Below are 19,446 nucleotides of genomic sequence, written 5' to 3' on the forward strand. Positions count from 1 at the left end.
GAGCTGGTATTACTATGCACCAAAAAAGTCTTCATAGACAAGAGAGGCCTTTAAACTCAAACTGCTCTCAGATTAAATCTCAGAAACTAAGCTGTCAAATCAAGCTGCTACTTCGTAGGACACCTGCAATGAAAATCTGTTGTAAAAATGTGCATCTATGCAGGAGACAGAACTTTCCTGGGGGCTGGTCTGAGACTGTGGAATGAATGCCACCAGGATCTAAGGATCATCACAAACCTGACCATCTTCTGTTCCAACTGCAAGGCTCATTGCCTTCTCTGACAAATTTATAGCAACACACAGCATAACCCTACTAAAACAAGACAGTTCACTGCACCTGCTTCTCCCCCTGGGAAGGATTAGAGGATAAACACATGACAGATGTTAGTCATGTTGCTTAATGCCTTACTAGAAGCCACTGATACCAGAGTGATGTGTGATATAAGAACCTAACTAGTGTGTTGGCGATTCAGTAGGTGACATTTCTCTGAGTTAGAATTGAGCTGCTTATCCAGCATGATATGAAGGGGCAGTCTGCTATTGGAGGGTTGGGTTCATATCAAACTTAAAACAGAACTCATGTAGAAATACTAATCTGAGTTTACTGGGTAAATTTCTCTTCGGCTAATTACATTCTGTGTGCAATTACAAACTGAATAATGTTTGTGATTTTCTAAATTATGGTGTAGTATTATGTGTGCTATTTAACAATAGGTGTGTTTTATACTAGATGTGACTGCAACTTTATATATTGTATACAAAAAACTATGTTAACAGAACATTAAAGTTGCAAAGTCAAACACTCAAAAGCTAAGAAATGGCTGAATTAAGGTAGTCTGTGCTGTCTCAGTTCCAGTCTCCTTAACCACCAAAAAGCACATCCTTGACCCAAAGGCTAGCTCCCTGCCACCTTTCAAGGCCCTGCTTAAAGGATCTGGGTGCTAGACTCTCTCAAAGAAAAGGGCAGAGCACAGTATTTTCCTCTAGCCTCATTTTTGAAAATATCCAAACTGTGTTGGCCAAAATTTTACAAAAGCAATTCAGCTGAAAGATGACACGCAGTCTGGAAAAATCTGGCAAAATGATAAACTGAAAATGGAGTCTTATAATGGGAAATGTCAACTTAATAAGAGGAGCTACCATCCCCACCTATAGTGTGTGTTTGCTGAAGTGCTGAGCCTCTTTGTCACTGAAAGGCACCAACGTAGAGTAGTTTCAGTATTACTGCTAAAAGAAAAGGAGTACTTGTGGCACCTTAGAGACTAACCCACTTATTTGAGCATAAGCTTTCGTGATCTACAGCTCACTTCATTGGGTGCATTCAGTGGAGAGATTTATATACACAGAGAATATGAAACAATGGGTATTACCATACACACTGTAATGAGAGTGATCACTTAAGGGGAGCTATTACCTGAGCTATTATGAGGGGTTGGGGGGGGTGGAAGAACAGGACTTTTGTAGTGATAATCAAAGTGGGCCATTTCCAGCAGTTAACAGGAACATCTGAGGAACATTGCGGGGGAGGGGAGGATAAACATGGGGAAATAGTTTTACCTTTGTGTAATGACCCACGCCCAATCTCTATTCAAGCCTAAGTTAATTGTATCCAGTTTGCAAATTAATTCCAAATCAGCAGTCTCTCGTTGGAGTCTGTTTTTGAAGTTTTTTTCTTGAAGTATTGCCACTTTTAGGTCCGCAATTGAGTGACCAGAGAGATTGAAGTGTTCTCCGACTGGTTTTTGAATGTGTTAATTCTTGACATCTGATTTGTGTCCATTTATTCTTTTACGTAGAGACTGTCCAGTTTGACCAATGTACATGGCAGAGGGGCATTGCTGGCACATGATGGCATATATCACATTGGTGGATGTGCAGGTGAACGAGCTTCTGATAGTGTGGCTGATGTGATTAGGCCCTATGATGGTGTCCCCTGAATAGATATGTGGGCACAGTTGGCAACGTGCTTTGTTGTAAGGATAGGTTCCTGGGTTAGTGGTTCTGGTGTGTGGTTGCTGGTCACTCTCACAGATCTTGGGAGACAGGCCAGTCCTTGCTTACAGACAGCCCCCCAACCTGAAGCAAATACTCACCAGCAACCACACAACAGAACGAGAGACTGCTGAATTGGAATTAATTTGTGAACTGGATACAATTAACTTAGGCTTGAATAGAGACTGGGAATGGATGTCATTACACAAAGTAAAACTATTTCCCCTTGTTTATTCCCCCCTCCTCCACCCTCCCACTGTTCCTCAGACGTTCTTGTCAACTGCTGGAAATGGCCCACCTTGATCATCACTACAAAAAGATTCCCCCCCCCCCCGCTCTCCTGCTGGTAATAACTCACCTTAAGTGATCACTCTCCTTACAGTGTGTATGATAACACCCATTTTTTCATGTTCTCTATGTATATAAGTCTCCCCACTGTATTTTCCACTGAATGCATCCGATGAAGTGAGTTGTAGCTCACCAAAGCTTATGCTCAAATACATTTGTTAGTCTCTAAAGGTGCCATAAGTACTCCTTTTCTTTTTTCAGTATAGGTGCTGGTTCTTACATTAATTCCATTGAAGCCAGTCCTAGTGAATAATTGTGCGCTTGTTTTGAATGTAATCAGTACATCAGTTGATATGGCCCCCTCTATATGAAGGAAAAGGAAGGGGGACAGTTTTCTGCCATCAATACAAAGAGAGGATAAAAACATCTTAATGTTAGTGAAGGGAAGTATTTGATAAAGACAGTACACAGTTTAGTTTAATAGTCACAGTGAGACTCAATTATATGTTTTCCTCCCTTCTATTCCCCAGAAACAATTATGAAGCCAGGTATGGACAAAGAATGAAACAAGGAGAAACCATTTTCACTGCCAACCATTACTGTTATGACTAACTTTAATCAATCAATCAATCAATCAATCAATCCTAAATCACAATTACCCCTTGTGTAAAAGGATTATTTACATGGCTAAGATCTAATCTCAAAAGCACTCCCAAAAGGGCTCTACAAGCTACTTATCTAGTACAGAGTCACAGTTTGCTTAGCTGTTTCAAGCAGACATGGAGACCCTACCCTTTTTTATCGCTGTGGCTGTGCAAAGGAACCGACAAAGAAAAGTTGTAGTTAGTAATACAGGTTCTGGGAATCAGCGGCACCAGGGCAGACTAATGTACTTTCTACTCATTGGGTCAGCACAAAACGCAGTAGTCTGAACTGGTGGCTGTCTAAATCCCAGAAACCACTAATGTAACCAATATTTCATGACTCCTTTATTAAAAACAGATGCTCATTCAGTGCTATTGAGATACAAAAGAAATCCACACAAAAGCAAATTCAAAAACAGAGGATGTTTTCAACAGCCAAAAGAATGGAATTAGTATGTTGTGGTCTTCATTGGAGCTACATGATGCAGCAGTTATTCTTGTACCTGTACCTTGTAATACTAGTCTGTTTTATTTCTCAATTAATCATTCAGATAACTGGGAAAATGTTTAAGTTATCACTCCTCCCATTTGACAAACCCAATAACCTTGCACAGAATTCACAAAAAAAATTACAAATTGTTGCCAAGTGCAGTAACAACACTACTGTGCTAGCTCCATTGGCAGCATCCAACTGTAGCAACAGTTGTCAGAACACCTGACAGGGCCATAATTCCCCTAAAGAAACCATGTTAGATTAACATGCAGCTATATCCCCAAGAGAAAAACTCCTCCAACCAGGACTAGCTGCTCCTGATGTGTCCCAAACATATCTGTGTAGTCACACAAATGAGATAGATTCTTCAAGCAGCCTTTCCAGTGGCTGCAGTAGGAGAGTATCAGTAAAAGTTGGCCCTATAGAGAAAGCAGCCTCCTTTGGTCAACAGCCTCATGCTGTTACAAGTGAAATGGAATGGACTCCTCAGTCTTTAGCATCTCCCACTCCATCAACATTAATAGCAAACATAGCTTCAGCCTCAGGAAGGCAAGGAGAGTCATAAATTTTGCATATTCTGGTTTCACCTCGGCCTTTTCTCAGATAGAGCCTGACAAAGAGAAAAACAAAGCAATTTATTCAAATACTGTTGGCTTTCAGTAAGTCAACATTACATTTCTGGTAGCATAAAGCTACAATACACTGAGGACCACCAAGGTTTTTATGATTGCTGTACCACACTGTTTTAATTTCACCACATTAATTGGAAATAAAAGTCACCTTTCAGTGATCAAAGATGCCCTTAGGTTTTTGAAAAAGATCAGAAAAGCTATTGACTGACAGAAACAGAAAAAAAATCAGAAACATTTATGTGTCTAGTTAATTATGGCTTCATGAAGACTTTGAAGAATAACATGAATGGAATTTAGGAATGTGGTCTTACCTTGTGGTTGAGGCATGTGCTATGATGTTCCCTCCAATAGGCTTTTTGGGATCTGCAGCAAACATGGCAGCTCCATCTACCTGTGCTACCACCTGGTTAGTGATCACAACTGCCACACCAAACTATTAGGAAAGAGGCACAAAATCAAGTTCCATTTCTTTTTCACAGATAGAGCTAGTAAAAGCCAAACTCCCTGGTAACCAGATCTCCTCTGTAGGCACTACTTTCCCATTCTAGAGCTAGTGAGGTCCAATTAACTCTCCTCCCCCAGACTGATATTGGGAGATGTAGGAATATATGGAAAATCCTGTGTATGAAGTAAACTCCAGTAAGAGGAAACGTTGCAGAAAGTGGTTACTCAGAGAATGAAATAATACGGGGAATGAAGGAGACAGTCCAGTGACAGTTTACCTCATCTGCAAGTCGAAGTAGCATACGCAAAAATCTGGCCAAATGCATCTGCCTGGCTGACAGCTCACCCCTGCCAGAGTAATCAGTCCTATATAGGGCTGTGGCGCTGTCCACTATCAGCAATGCATACCTAGAGAACATGGCATATGTATTACTTTCAGTGCCTGTCTAGCTCTCATAAGCATTTCAGGGCAGGAGCCATGCCTTCATTTGTCTTTGTACAATGTCCAGCACATTATGGGCATTACTGAAACAAAATCATAAATCAACATAATTGTCCTTCCAACTATCAGGAGCTATATTTTTAAAAAGATACCTCCCTACTACAATAGTTATACAATGTGTAGTGATCTAAAGGCCATACCCATTTCCCCATAGTTAAGATGGTGCTAAACTCTTCTCTCCTACCCCTCTCCTCAGCTGTTTCAAGAGTATGAGAGAGGACTGACACTGGCCATTGCTCCTCAGGGTTGATGTGGCTTAGTGCACACTCTAAGGTGGGGTTTCCTCAAGAACGGTCAGGTTTTCTAGGGAGGAGAACACAGCTGGTACCAACCCAAATACATTTTCAAATGGGGCTGAACTCACCAACCCACTGCTTACTGAACATCAATACCCGTAGCACTGTGCACCTAGCATGTCCCCCGCAGTCCTTTGCTGTGGTGCATGAGGAGGCTGCAGTAGTTTAGGAACTATGACAACTAGCACTACAGTCAAAGCTCGAAGATTCTGGAGCAGGATGGAGTCTCCACAACAGTAGGGCTCAATCCTACAGGGTGCTCAGCACTCTGATCTGTTTCAGCTAACCATTCAAGGATGTAAGTAGCCCGTCAACTTCAGTGGAGCTACTCACATGTATCAAAGCTTTTAAGCATGTGCTTTAATGCTTTGATTCATCAGCTCAGAGTGATCAGCACCTTGGAAGGTCAAGCCTTTAATGAACAGTTTTAAATACCTACATCATCAGTTTATTCTTCTCTCCAGTTCAACTATTAATTTTAATTCTAAACTAAAATCCATCACAGCCCTCTGATTATATCACAGTTCTTTAACACTCAACAACATTTGAATTCAATTTCCCCTCTCCTAAAAATTAATGTGAACTGATAGTTAGAACTGCATCTATTGCTAGCACCTATTCTTTGTAAAATACTACTCTCCAACCTACCACAGCATGAGTCAGAATCACCCAGAATTTCACCAGCAGTTATGGAACATCTCTTATTTACAAATATTTGCAGTTTCACATGAGGCTCATTGGCTGGATCCCTCTTTTAGTGGGATGACCCACTGTCTCTTCTGAAAAGAATCAAGACTGGTCTCATGACAGGTATTGTAGAGTGTAGATATGTTTAAAAGTATTTGATTAAAAATTAATTATTTTTAGTATCTGTTTAGCAATTATGCAAGCTACACACTTGTCCTTCATTTTGGGTAACTTTGCAGTATCATCATTTAAGAGTGCACAAGTTATTTCTGTTAGTCAGTTTTGTTACCTTGATTCAGCCATCATAGCAGATGCCTGATACAGGAGCTGGGTCTGATGGTCTGTGTTATATGCTCGAGCATATGCCACATTATCAAGGACATCACTGCCAGATAAGCCATACCTAGAGAAACAAATCAGACGGGAACAACTTGGGAGATTCTGCAACTTTGCCTACAGCAGTTAACTAGCAGGTGTACCTCAAGGCTAGCTTAAACTGACCCAAAAGTAGGTAAGGGGGAGGGAGAGAGAGAGAGAGAGATTGAGATTTTTATAGGTAAATAAAAACTGGTGATAAAAAGAGCAATTAACTTGAAAATAAAAGTGATCTCCCCATTGAACTCACAGGATCTTACTGCCTAGAAACAGCAGCCACCCACCACCAACCAGGACACCTCTGCAAAACAAACTTGAGAACAAGAGAATGAAAACACACAAATTACCATCCTGCCATGGAATACGCTAAAGGCAGTGTGGTACTCCAATAAAACATTATGAGAGTGAAAAACGATTCATGAACTAATTTGAATTTTATTTGATTATAAATTAAAGAGATATCTATGTAAAGAGTAATAAACTATCCTCTATATGCAATTCTTCTGTCACTGCTCCATTACTAAAGGTTGGAGCCACCTTTATGACTGATTTCTTGCCATTGGGCACATTGATAATGACCCAGAGGTCCCTTAAAATTTAGAGGAGAACAGCTGGTTAAGATACTTCCTTACACAAAGACAAGAGTGTTGGCCAACAAACTGGTAGTTGTACCAGTTTGTTGCCCGTCAGCATATTTGGTTTACCAAATATAGTCATGAAAGGCCTACAGACACTGAGTGTATGTTGCATATAGAATGGTAGCTGTGCTGTGTGATTTTACTACAGACATACTATGAAGTCATCCAAAGCAAGTGAAGCAGCTGTGGCTTTCCCCATAACACAGCTCATATGGGGTCTTGGCACAGACCACCCCCACCAGGATCATAGAATATCAGGATTGGAAGGGACCTCAGGAGGCCATCTAGTCCAACCCCCTGCTCAAAGCAGGACCAATCCCCAACTAAATCATCCCAGCCAGGGCTTTGTCAAGCCTGACCTTAAAAACCTCAAAGGAAGGAGATTCCACCATCTCCCCAGGTAATGCATTCCAGTGCTTTACCACCCTCCTAGTGAAAGTTTTTCCCCCAATATCCAACCTAAACCTCCCCCACTGCAACTTGAGACCATTACTCCTTGTTCTGTCATCTCCTACCACTGAGGACAGTCTAGGTCCATCCTCTTTGGAACCCCCTTTCAGGTAGTTGAAAGCAGCTATCAAATCCCCCCTCATTCTTCTCTTCTGCAGACTAAACAATCCCAGTTCCCGCAGTTTCTCCTCATAAGTCATGTGTTCCAGTCCCCTAATCATTTTTGTTGCCCTCCGCTGGACGCTTTCCAATTTTTCCACATCCTTCTTGTAGTGTGGGGCCCAAAACTGGACACAGTACTCCCGATGAGGCCTCACCAATGTCGAATAGAGGGGAACGATCACGTCCCTCAATCTGCTGGCAGTGCTCCTACTTATACAGCCCAAAATGCCATTAGCCTTCTTGGCAACAAGGGCACACTGTTGACTCATATCCAGCTTCTCGTCCATTGTAACCCCTAGGTCCTTTTCTGCAGAACTGCTGCCTAGCCATTCGGTCCCTAGTCTGTAGCGGTGCATGGGATTCTTCCATCTTAAGCACAGAACTCTGCACTTGTCCTTGTTGAACCTCATCAGATTTCTTTTGGCCCAATCCTCTAATTTGTCTAGGTCCCTGTGTATCCTATCACTACCCTCCAGCGTACCTACCACTCCTCCCAGTTTAGTGTCATCTGCAAAGTTGCTAAGAGTGCAATCCATGCCATCCTTCAGATCATTAATGAAGATATTGAACAAAACCGGCCCGAGGACCGACCCTTGGGGCACTCCGCTTGATACCGGCTGCCAACTAGATATGGAGCCATTGATCACTACCTGTTGAGCCCAACGATCTAGCCAGCTTCCTATTCACCTTATAGTCCATTCATCTAGCCCATACTACTTTAACTTGCTGGCAAGAATACTGTGGGAGACCATATCAAAAGCTTTGCTAAAGTCAAGGAACACCACATCCACTGCTTTTCCCTCATCCACAGAGCCAGTTATCTCGTCATAGAAGGCAATTAGATCAGTCAGGCATGACAGAAGAAATATGCTGAGGAATGAGAAGGGCATAGTGCTGAGGAAGTCTCTGTAATGACAGCCAAGGCCTCTAGAAGGAAACACCCTTGGGCAGTTTGAGAGGGAACAATCACTTACAGATTGATAAACCTTGCCTGTGTGTGTACTAGTTACTCCAGAAGGAAACAAGTAAAGGGCTTTTTTTTAAGACAGGAAATTGGTGCATGACAGGTTTTTTCCAAAAGCAGACAGCATTCTGACAAACCACAAACCCGAAGCAGGTTAGCCAGAGGAAAGCAGGAAGCCAGCTGAATACTTTTACTGTTAGATCTCTGCAGAACATCTTAACCTGTGTATCCAAATCAAACCAGCCTTTCTGCATGATGCAACAGGCTGCAGGCCAGAAACACAATGTTCATTTTATTGGGAAGTCCAGCTGGCAGGGTGTTTTGGTTAATTAATGCTGCTGATCCCTCTGGTCTAGTGCTGTGATTCTAGTCACTCACAAAGTGGATGAGTTAACTAGATCTGCTAATTATTACAGTACTAGAAGTGTTAGCCTCAGATTTACGGCCAAATTCCAAACCAGGGAGTTACATTCTGCTTCCCTAAAATTCTTCTGCCATTTCAGTTGCATATGATATCTTCACTTACTGTCCTAACCTCTGACATGTCTTTACTCTGTTAAAGTTGCAGCAGTCCAGTGGGAATGATATCAAACAATATACTTGAACCCAGACTAAGTGAAGTTCAGAAGTACCCCTTAATGTTTCATTTAAACAGTCACATGTAGTTAGGTGCCACAGACACGGTGCTTTAGTCCTGCAGAGCTCTAAAGCTCCACAGAAGTAGAACTACTTGGCTGTCTCTAATCAGTGGAACCAGCAACTCAGGCTTTATACACTGATAAGGATCCTTGCAGGGACAAGATTTTTGGTGCCTCCCCAAACAGATAACCAGAGCTGTGGCATATATCCAAGTTTGTAAAGCATTTTAGAATCTTCAAATGGAGGTCAACAGTGACCCGGCTGCAGTTTTGAAGAAAGCACAATAGATTTCACAGCTTTTCAGAGATGGTGAACGTTGGCCTACCTTTTCTGACAAGAACCTAGTTCTAATAGGTATCGTGAAGAGGTTTACACATGGGATCCTCTATTGTTTCTACAGTAATATTTATAGGCTAAGCTTAAAATGAAATCTTTTGCATGTACAGTACTTCAGGCAGAAATGGGTTTACAAGGAACAGCTACTAAAAAGTAAATTAGTGTCATCAGCTGTAATAAAGGCTAATTATTCTTGCTGCTCAATAAAGTCGGAGAACTTGTGTCACAAAATGTGTTTGCCAAAAGCCAACGTATGCGTACTGTTTCAAACTGCTTCTATATAGGTGGACAGTTGTAATGTGGGAAGATCTTGTAGGAACAGTCCTCACATGCAGCTTCCACTGAAGTATATATATAAGGAGTCAAGTTGATGTACAATGGTACTGGACAACTTACTGATGAGGCAATGCATGCATTTGTTTTAACTAGAGTCAGTGAATGTCTAACCATAAGTACACACCTTTCAGCCACAGCAAGCAGACGTTCTGGGCGGAAGGTACCCTCTGTGTCGATGTACATGGCCTTTCCTTCACCACCACCTCGGTCAATGGGAAGCTAATGAGACCAACAAATAAATGTTACTAAACACAGTTTCTAGGTCTCGGAAATTAAAGCCAATTACTGCCTCATACCCTACTGATACTAGTATATTTAGTGATACACCAGGGGACCGTTATGATCATCTAGTCCAACCCCCCGCACAACGCAGGCCACAGAATCTCCCTAGATGGGAATAAGATCAGACCACTAACTCCATCTGATCTGGTATCTGACCACTAGCAATGGCCAAAACTGGTTTCTTCAAGACAAGGCCCCTTAAATGCACCCCAATCAATTGTGCTATGCTGTGCATTAGGGGCAGGGAGGAAATGCCTTCTATACCCCTACAAGCAATGAATCTTCAGATCACAAACTATTTCAGTACCTCACTTATTTTAACTTGCATAACTATAGATGCTATTGCGTTGTGGAGCTGAGAATTAGTGGACTGTGGGAATTTTCCTAAAAGAGAAAGCCTTAAGGCAAGGGTGCATGTGTGACAAACTACTCCATACTTAAGTGATAAAAACGTTTTTTACATCTCTTTACAGAACTTAAAATAACTAAAAAAAACACTTTAATATTAATCAAAAGTTTGTTAGTTTTAAAGGGTGCACCTGGAGAACACATGGCAACACTGGAATGGGATAACTGAAAGCAACAGCAGGGATTCAAGATGTTATGTAACATGCTAATATGTCAGAAGATTACCCCTGAGAATATTGCTGATTATTACTTACAGCGTTCTCCACCTAATTACAGGTTGCTTAATTACACAATCAGTTTACGATATAAGAATCAGAGCATGATTGGTCGCAAGTTATTACAGTAGAACCTTGGAGTTACGAATACCAGCGTTAGGAACTGACTAGTCAAGGACACACTGCATTTGGAATCGGAAGTATGCAACCAGGCAGCAGCAGAGATTAAAAAAAGAAGAAAAAAAAGCAAATACAGTACAGTACTGTGTTAAACGTAAACTACTAAAAATAGAAGAAAAGTGCTGCTTTCCCTTTATGTAATAAAGTTTCAGAGCTGTATTGAGTCAATAGTCAGCTGTAAACTTTTGGAAGAACCACCATAACGGTTTGTTCAGAGTTAGGAACATTTCAGAGTTATGAACAACCTCCACTCCCGAGGTGTTTGTAAGTCTGAGGTTCTAGTGTAAAAGTTAGCTACACCAGGACCTTTTAAAAATTCACTATTCAAAGTAAGCTGTAAACGCTGCTCGCTGATGTGTTAAAGCTCCTGCCCCTTCATTTATCCGAAGAGGTTTGGTCCACCCGCGACCTTTCCCACTAGCGATTAGCAGCTGCAGCACAGTGCAAGGCAACACGTCACTCGGGTATAAAAACATCCCGTTGGGAAACAACACATGTGTCTCACTGGCCAAGGGAACGTGCAAGATCCTGAGAGGGCTGGACAGTTTCCAGCTCTCTCCATGCCTCCCTCCCTTCGCGCTTGCACCCAGGAGCGGGCACGCAGCGTGGGGCAGGTCCCGGGCTGTGCGCTCAGCAGACAGCGACTAACTAGGGTTTGTAAAATCAAGCCTCTGACTCCGGTGCCAGCGAGTTAAAATCAGAGGCAAACAAAACAAACCCTCCCACCGCTCGAGCCTGCGGGAACCGGCCAGCGCTGGCAGCCCTCACCCCGGACTGGCTGGGGGCCCCAGCGCTGGGCGAAGGAGGCGGAGGGGCGCCCCCCCCCGGGCTCGGATCGAGGCGGGCAGGTGGCACCGCGGGAGGCTGCGGAAGGGAGCTCTCCGGCAGGAGGCAGGGCGCGGCGCAGCTCAGCCCCGCCCAGCAGAGCAGGGACTCTGGTGCCCACAGAGCCCGCAGGAAACGGCCACTTCGGACGGGGGGGCGGACAACACTACGTCCTAGCCTTCCTCTGTCTGAGAACTAAGCTGGAAAGTGAAAAACCCCACTATAGGAGCCTAATTTTCAAAGTGGTCACATAAGTTAGGGTAGTCAACTCTATACCAAGTGCACAAATCAGCACTAAGGTTCCTAAAACCTGAGCACCCAATAACCAATTTGAACACAAAAATGCTGACTTACGCACCATAACTTAAGTGGTCAAGTTGAATACTATGCCCTTGTCATAGTATGCATACGAATCTAATTTAAAGACAACCCTCTTATTCAATCTTACGTAACCATTTCCACCTTACACTGATGTACTGTCTGATAACAAGAGCCAATTGAAGCTTGTTGAAAGGACATGAGATGAAGCTTGAGACATGTAAAACACAAGCAGCTGGACAGGGGATGAGTTGGGCCCATGTAAACAGCTTCACCTCCCTTTTCTCAGTTGTTGGCAAGGAGAGAGGTTTTTTGCAGCGTGGTGACCAGGTTAGAGAGAAACCAGAAAGTTTGTTTTCTGTTCCCAAACTTCCTTAAAGAACCAAAGCAAGGCAACAACTAGCTTCCTGAGTACCATTTATTATTTCTGTAGTTCGACTGAACATAATTTGGTTTTTATTTCCATGCTTGATTTCTATCATAGGTTTCTTTTTAAATACATTGAATCTCTACTAAAAAGTTACCCCTACAAGCAGAGTAAGCATGGTATACTAGATCCTAGCAAGTTGCCAATTCAGTCCATGGCGTTGCAAAGTCTGGATGGTTTCTGCTGTACAGTATACATGACTACAGATTTTTTGCACTACCTTTTTAGCTGCATGTTTATTTGCATGAGTGAGAAAGGCACTTTGACTGGGAAGGATTCAGAAACATTTTTTTTCTAAATACATATTTGATTTTAATAAAATGACCAACCACTCACTTGACAGGTTACTGCCAGAGTGTGACACAACTGTGTCTTCCCAGTGCGGAATTCCCCAAACATCTCAGTTATGGACCCTGTTTCTATTCCCCCTGGAAAACAAAAAACAATCACACTTATATTATCATCATAGGCTATAAATGCACAACGCAAGTAAATAATTTCAGATTTATGGGGATTTGTCTGTCATATGTTTTCTGTATCTGCACAGCTTATTTTAGAAGTGATCACTTACATTTCAAAACTCAATTAATTAATTAGTTAACTAACTAGTTATAACAACAGTTCTGGGTACCTGGGTTTGTGCATTTTGTGGATAAGAAGCCCAGATAAAGTTCTTGTGAGAACAGGTTACTTAAGGGGAATACCGTTCTACTTTACATTTCTCATGTAGGCAAGGGGAGGGAGGGAAGGGGAATTAAGGAGAATCAAATACCTGCTTCTGTTTCTCAATAAAAAAATTTACTAATAGTCAATAACAGGAAATGTGTTTAAAATGTAAAACTGTGTCTTGTGTCCTCCCACATCCAGTGAAGTTCCTTTCCTATTGGAACTACTCCTGCAACTTTCTCTGGAGGTGCTAGCTGAAGGGAATTGATCATTACAAGGCAGAGCAGTGCTAAGGAGATTCCAGTGCAGATAGCAGAAAACCCCTTATACCATGCACTTCTCATGTGTGGTTTATGATTTCCAGAAGTGACAGGAGAACTAAAATAATGCACAAAGATAAGTAGAATTAACACCTTGAAGCAGTTTATCAAGTTCTTTGGATCCAGTGGTGATCTGGATGATCTCAGACCTCCGCTGATGGAACTCTGTTGCTGTGGTGAAACCCATTGGAATCAGTTTAGCTGCTTCTGCCTGAAGACAAGAATAACAAAACCAAATTATATATAGGGTGAAGGGGAGACATATTGTGGGTTTACAAGCTGTATTATCTTTCGTATAGCTAATACAGGAATTTTCCTCTTCCACAATCTGGAGAAGTATTTACATAAATTGGTATGTATTTCAGCACATTTCTTCTGTTAGATTATACCTTCAGTTACTTGTACCTCATTGGTGGAAGCGAATTGCATTCAAAGAAATAGCTCCAGAATCTATTTTGCCTATTTTACAGCAGCAATCATTTTCACAAAAACCAGCTTGCCTGATTCCTCCGTGTGTGAAGGTAGAAATATTTAGCATGTGCACATATTTTATTTTCAAAGCTAGTTAGCTCCTTATAGTACATAAGCAAATATACACAGTGAGGAAAGCTCTGAGTTTTATCAGCTCAGATTTTGATAAATGAGAAGTGGTTCAGTGTCTTATGTAGCATCTTCTAATTCAGAATGTTCTTGATACAGTAACTCAGGGTTCACTCAGTCAAAAGAGAACAACTGCAGCAGATGTGTATTCTTGTCTATAGTACACAGTTGACAAATCTGAAAAGAGGCCAGTGCCACAGAATGGAGTAATTTAAAGAATACCTGTTGGCCTATCACTTCCAGTAGCACAGATGCACACAGTGTCAACATCTGTATTACCCACAATTTCCAACTCAATTGTCAACCCAGAGTTCATGGCTGTTTTGATATCGTTGGACAGAAGTCCCAAAACATACAACAAACAGTTCTCAAATGGTCTCACTATGAATGTACCAACACTGTTGTAGCATGGTTTTATAGGTATTGCTATAATGTGGATATACTGAACAATGTTCAGGCAGAATTGGGTTAAAAAACTGTTTTTAAACACACTGTTCTGGTCAATATGGTTACAAGCCAAATGTAGACAGGGCCCCCTAGTACACAGCATAGTTTTATAAAACTATCTCCACTGATTTATAACAAATGTTAGCAAGAACACACACCACAGCATTCTGACTAGTAAATAGGGCCTTCTGGCCAATTTGTAAGGTTTCTATTAGTCATTGTCATGACTTTCATGACAAAAAAAATTTACTTTTAGGGTTTTTTATTCATAGTAAGTTGTCTTTTTTGTATCCCCAACTTGCCACCACCAAGCAAGAACTCTTCCATCAGTTTTTACAGATTTGGCTTTATAAGAAAATACGGGAATGTAACCAAGTAATAATAAACAGAGTTTTTAAACTGTTTTAAAAGTAAATATGTTAAAATACTTGTATTACAAAATGAAGGTTATTTTCACAAAACAATGTGACCCTGTGGCTTTTTGCATATTTTCCCTGTAAACTGTAGGCTTCACATTGTTTGTCATGAACAACAAACTTAGGCCAAGTCTATACTACATACTTCTTGCAATATAACTATATTGTTCAGGGTTGTGAAAAATCCACACCTGTGAGTAACACAGTTTATGCTGACCTTAACCCCCTGTGAAGACAGTGCTATGTCCACAGGAGAGCTTCTCCCGCCAACACAGCTACAGTCTCTCACTGAGTTGCAGTCATTAAGCCGACAGGAGAGGCCCCCTCCCATTGGCTTAGAGTGTTCACCAGAAGCACCAAGATTTTTAAAAGGTAATTAGTGGTTTTAGGTGCCCCACTTGAGACATTTTAATGGGACTTTGTTTTCAAAAAGTGCCAGGCACCAACAAATTGAGGTCCCCAAGATCACTTAAGTCCCTTTTTAAAATCATGGCAAGCGTCTGTAAAGCATTTTGAAATTCTTGGATTAAATTGTTTATGTAACTGCAAAGTATAATTACCAAGATTTTGTCAGCTTTGGCTTCACTGATGCCTTTAATATTTAGCAGCTCCTTCTTTGGTGCATAAGCAACAGCCTCAACTGTGTGAAATCCAGCTTCTTCCAACTTCTTCACATCATTTGCATTTATACCACATTGCTGAAAGAAAAAAAATACATAGGACATTCAGGAGCAGACACACTGATCCAGCCTGATCCAACTTCCACCAATGTCAATGGAAACTCTCTAATTGATGTCACTGGGAGCTGTATCAGACACTAAGTCTAATACTACAAGGCAACATTAATGAGTGTCACTTCCCCATTGCAAATAAAACCATAGATGAATGACTGCTTCTCTCCATAAATTCTCCTTTATACTGTATACTATTTGCATGTGTCAGTATCAATGTTAAAGATAGCACATCATATGAAACAAAAAGAAAAGGAGTACTTGTGGCACCTTAGAGACTTAGTCTCTAAGGTGCCACAAGTACTCCTTTTCTTTTTGCGAATACAGACTAACACGGCTGTTACTCTGAAAACTGTCATATGAAACAGGCACTATTCACCATTTGGCTTATTAGCTATTGAAGAAGGAACAGTACAAGGAGTCCATCCTGCCCCAACAGGATATTTGGCATGTAATTTTATGTTGTAGTTCAGAATCTAACCTCTTTATGAAAAAAGTTAGTTTTATTTGGTTTCAGTGCATTTATTATAAACCCTGGAGTACCAGTATATTATTAGAGTGTTAACTGAACATTATGTTTCGTATTAATGCATTCCTGAAGTTAATCTTTCATATTTTTAAAATACATTTCTGGATAAGATTTTTCTTCTTTGACAAAACTCAAGTAGGCAAAGACAGTGGCAACTTTTAAATGCAATTCTAGTTAAAGATAAAGACTGTTGGTTTGTCTGGCAAACAGTTCCTGAGCTAGCCACTCTTTACATACCTCTAGCCTAGATATGGGCTGTGGACCCAAGCTCTCTTCCTCAGTTGATGTCTCTGCATTTGCTTCATATTGCATTTGCATGGCCATTGCGCCAAATATTAGATACAACTTCCCTAAGAGAAAATACAATATTTGTAGCATCACAAACATCCACTGCTCAAACATGCTTCTCTTCCACAAGACAATCAAATGTTTCTAAACATACTGCATTTGTTCAACAGCTTTTTCATCACAGAACACAGGAACTTTTCTCTCCCACATGGTATTAAACTGTGCGTATATTGCAGCGAATGATTAATTCCTTATGTGTATTTTTCTCTTTGTGCAACTCACTAAAAAATGTTAAGGTCACCTAATAAAAACTATTGGGGATTTAACAGGGAATTTTCCAAAACGTAATTTTAAATCTAAATGATGAAGAGTGTGATATCAAAGATCTCTTTATAGGATTTCTTGTTGATTATCCACCACTCTTGGAGACTCATGTTAGCACCAAATTTCCTTGACATACTAAAGGATCACAAAAATTATTCTGAAGATGTGAATCAAGTCTGCACTTCATGACATATGTTGAGTTGACTAAATCCCTGATATTTATCTGGCCCCAACACGTACTAAACAAATTTGTCTCCTGGCAGGGAAGTTTATGATTTTTTCTCTATATATCTGTAGGAGTTTAAGAGATCTAGCCTGATGTTTTGGATGTTGGGAAAAGGGATCTGAGAAAGACCTGTAACAGTTAAAGAAACAATGACTAAGGATACATTTTAGTCATGGATATTTTGAGTAAAGGTCATGGACAGGTCACGGGCTGTAAACAAAAATTCACAGCTCAGGACCTGTCCATGACTTGTCCGATATACCCCTGACTAAACCTTGGGGAGGGGTGCAGCTCAGGGGTGCTGTTGGTGCTTGGGGTTGAGTGGGTGTGGTACACACTGGGTGCTCAGGGAGGGGGGGCAGCCCAGGGAAGCGCTGCAGGTGGGGAGGAGGGACTGAAGGGGCGCTGCAGGTGCCAGCCCAGGGGAGCGCTGCCAGTGGGGAGGAGGGACAGCCCGGGGGTTGGCGGGGCTGGCAGGCTCCCTACCTGGCTCCCCACCTCCCTGGAAGCAGCGACATCCTTCAGCTCCGGTGGAAGTGTGGCCAGGCAGCTCTGCCAATGGGAGCTACGGGGCATGGTGCCTGCAGGTGGAGACAGTGCACAGAGCCCCCTGGCCACGTCTCTCTCTAGGAGCCGAGGGATGTCGCTGCTTCCAGGGAGCCCCCCCGAGGTAAGCGCCACCCGGAGCCCTCACCCCCTCCCAACCTCCAGCCCTGAGCCCCCCACCCAAACTCCTGCTGCTGGGGGCGGGGGAGCAGTGGCAGCTGCAGAAGTCACGGAGGTCACAGAAAGTCACAGCATCCATGACTTCCATAACAAACTCACAGCCTTAACAATAACCTCTCATGGAAAACTCAGAAAATTGTTTATTTAGAAACAACACTGCCTAGGTCATTATCTGTTTGCCTTATATTTATAGGGACAGAATGCACTAAATAGCTTTTTGGATTTTAAATTGCTATTATTTGCTATTAGCTCCTTTGAGACCAAAGAGACCTCTGTGAAGGAACATAAGAATTGACATACTGGATCAGAGACAAAAACCATCTAATCCAGTACCCTGTATCCAAGAGTCACTAATACCAGGTGCTTCAGAGAAGGTGAAAGAATCTCACTGCAAGCAAATGGGGCAATCTGTTCCCATTAGGCCTCATCTTAGACTTTAATACTTGGAGATGATTTTAAATCCCTGGAGCATGAGCTTTAATATCCCTTCCAAATTTTTTATTGTAAATTATGATAACTCTGGATATTCTTGTTATCCACATAAATGTCCAATCCTTTTTTGAATCTTCCTAAGTTCTTGCCCTCAATGACATCCAGTAGCAATGACATCCACAGCCTAATTACATACACATTGTGTGAAAAAGTGTTTCCTTTTATTGTTCTGAATTTCCCACTTTAGTTTTATTGACTGTCCCCATGTTCTTGTGCTATGAGGCAGGAAAAACAGAAGTCCCTAAACTACCTTTTCTATACCATTCATTATTGTATACACTTTTATCATGTCCCCTCTTATTCAACTCCTTTCTAAGGTCAGGAACCCCAATCTTTCCATTCTCTCCCCCTATGAGTTTTTTTCCCCAAACCCCATATCACTTTCTGACCCCCTGCTAAGTCTGTATTATCCTTTTTGAGAAGGATAGTCCAGAGGAGGCTGTATCACTGATTTTATAGCCCTGCTCCGCAGCGTGCGGGCCCCAACTTGGATTCATCTGCACAGCGCCGCAGAAACAGCAGCCGGGCAGCGAGCAGGAGGAGCCCGGCCCCCGCTTCGCACAGCCGCGGCCCCGAGGGCGACGCCGGGCTGCGCCTTGGAGGCCGCGCATCTGACCCGGCCCCGGCCTTGGCCCGGGGAGGGGGGGAGGCTGCTAGCCAGGCCCCTGGGGCGTCGCTGTCGCGGAGGGGAGGGGAGGCGCTGAGGCCGCCGCACACTCACCCCGCCGCGGCGGCTCCTGTCCCGCGGAGCTGGCCCGTCTCCCCGCCCCGGCCCGTTAGCTCTCCCCGTCGGCTCGACTCCACCAGCAGATTCGGAAGAGCCCGCCAGACCGTCACGTGACGTGACACCCGCGCGCCGATAGGACTCCTTCCCTGCGACGCAACGCCCCGCCTCTTCCTAACGCTGCCTTGTCACCGGGATCCACGGGCGGCGTCGGTGTTACTGCGCATGCGCTTGAGAGCTGAGCCTGCTCCGTAACATCTGTTGAAACCGCTGCCCTCACTTTGCCCTCGAGTCACTGGATTCCACCGCGCCGCGTTCCCCGCCGTTCCCGAGGGCGGGGGGAGAAGCGGGGTAGTGGGGTATCTGCGCAGGGGCAGGCCTGCTGCACAGGCGGGTCAGACAGCTGGAAGCAGGGGAAGGAGCG

At 42.7% G+C, this 19,446-nt stretch overlaps 1 protein-coding gene across 1 annotated transcript; it reads right to left on the bottom strand.

Moving 5' to 3' along the window:
* Positions 1-2,958: 2,958 nt before the first annotated feature.
* Positions 2,959-19,097, bottom strand: RAD51 (RAD51 recombinase). The gene is made up of 10 exons (XM_077820274.1): positions 19,020-19,097; positions 16,480-16,592; positions 15,543-15,680; positions 13,613-13,730; positions 12,870-12,961; positions 10,003-10,097; positions 6,268-6,381; positions 4,772-4,901; positions 4,361-4,482; positions 2,959-4,027 (listed from the first exon to the last, which is right to left on the bottom strand). The coding sequence occupies exons 2-10, from the start codon at positions 16,564-16,566 to the stop codon at positions 3,904-3,906; spliced, it is 1,020 nt and encodes a 339-aa protein (XP_077676400.1). The 5' UTR covers positions 16,567-16,592; positions 19,020-19,097; the 3' UTR covers positions 2,959-3,903.
* Positions 19,098-19,446: the final 349 nt, after the last annotated feature.

Source organism: Eretmochelys imbricata, chromosome 6 (assembly GCF_965152235.1).
Source record: "Eretmochelys imbricata isolate rEreImb1 chromosome 6, rEreImb1.hap1, whole genome shotgun sequence".
NCBI lineage: Eukaryota > Metazoa > Chordata > Testudines > Cheloniidae > Eretmochelys > Eretmochelys imbricata.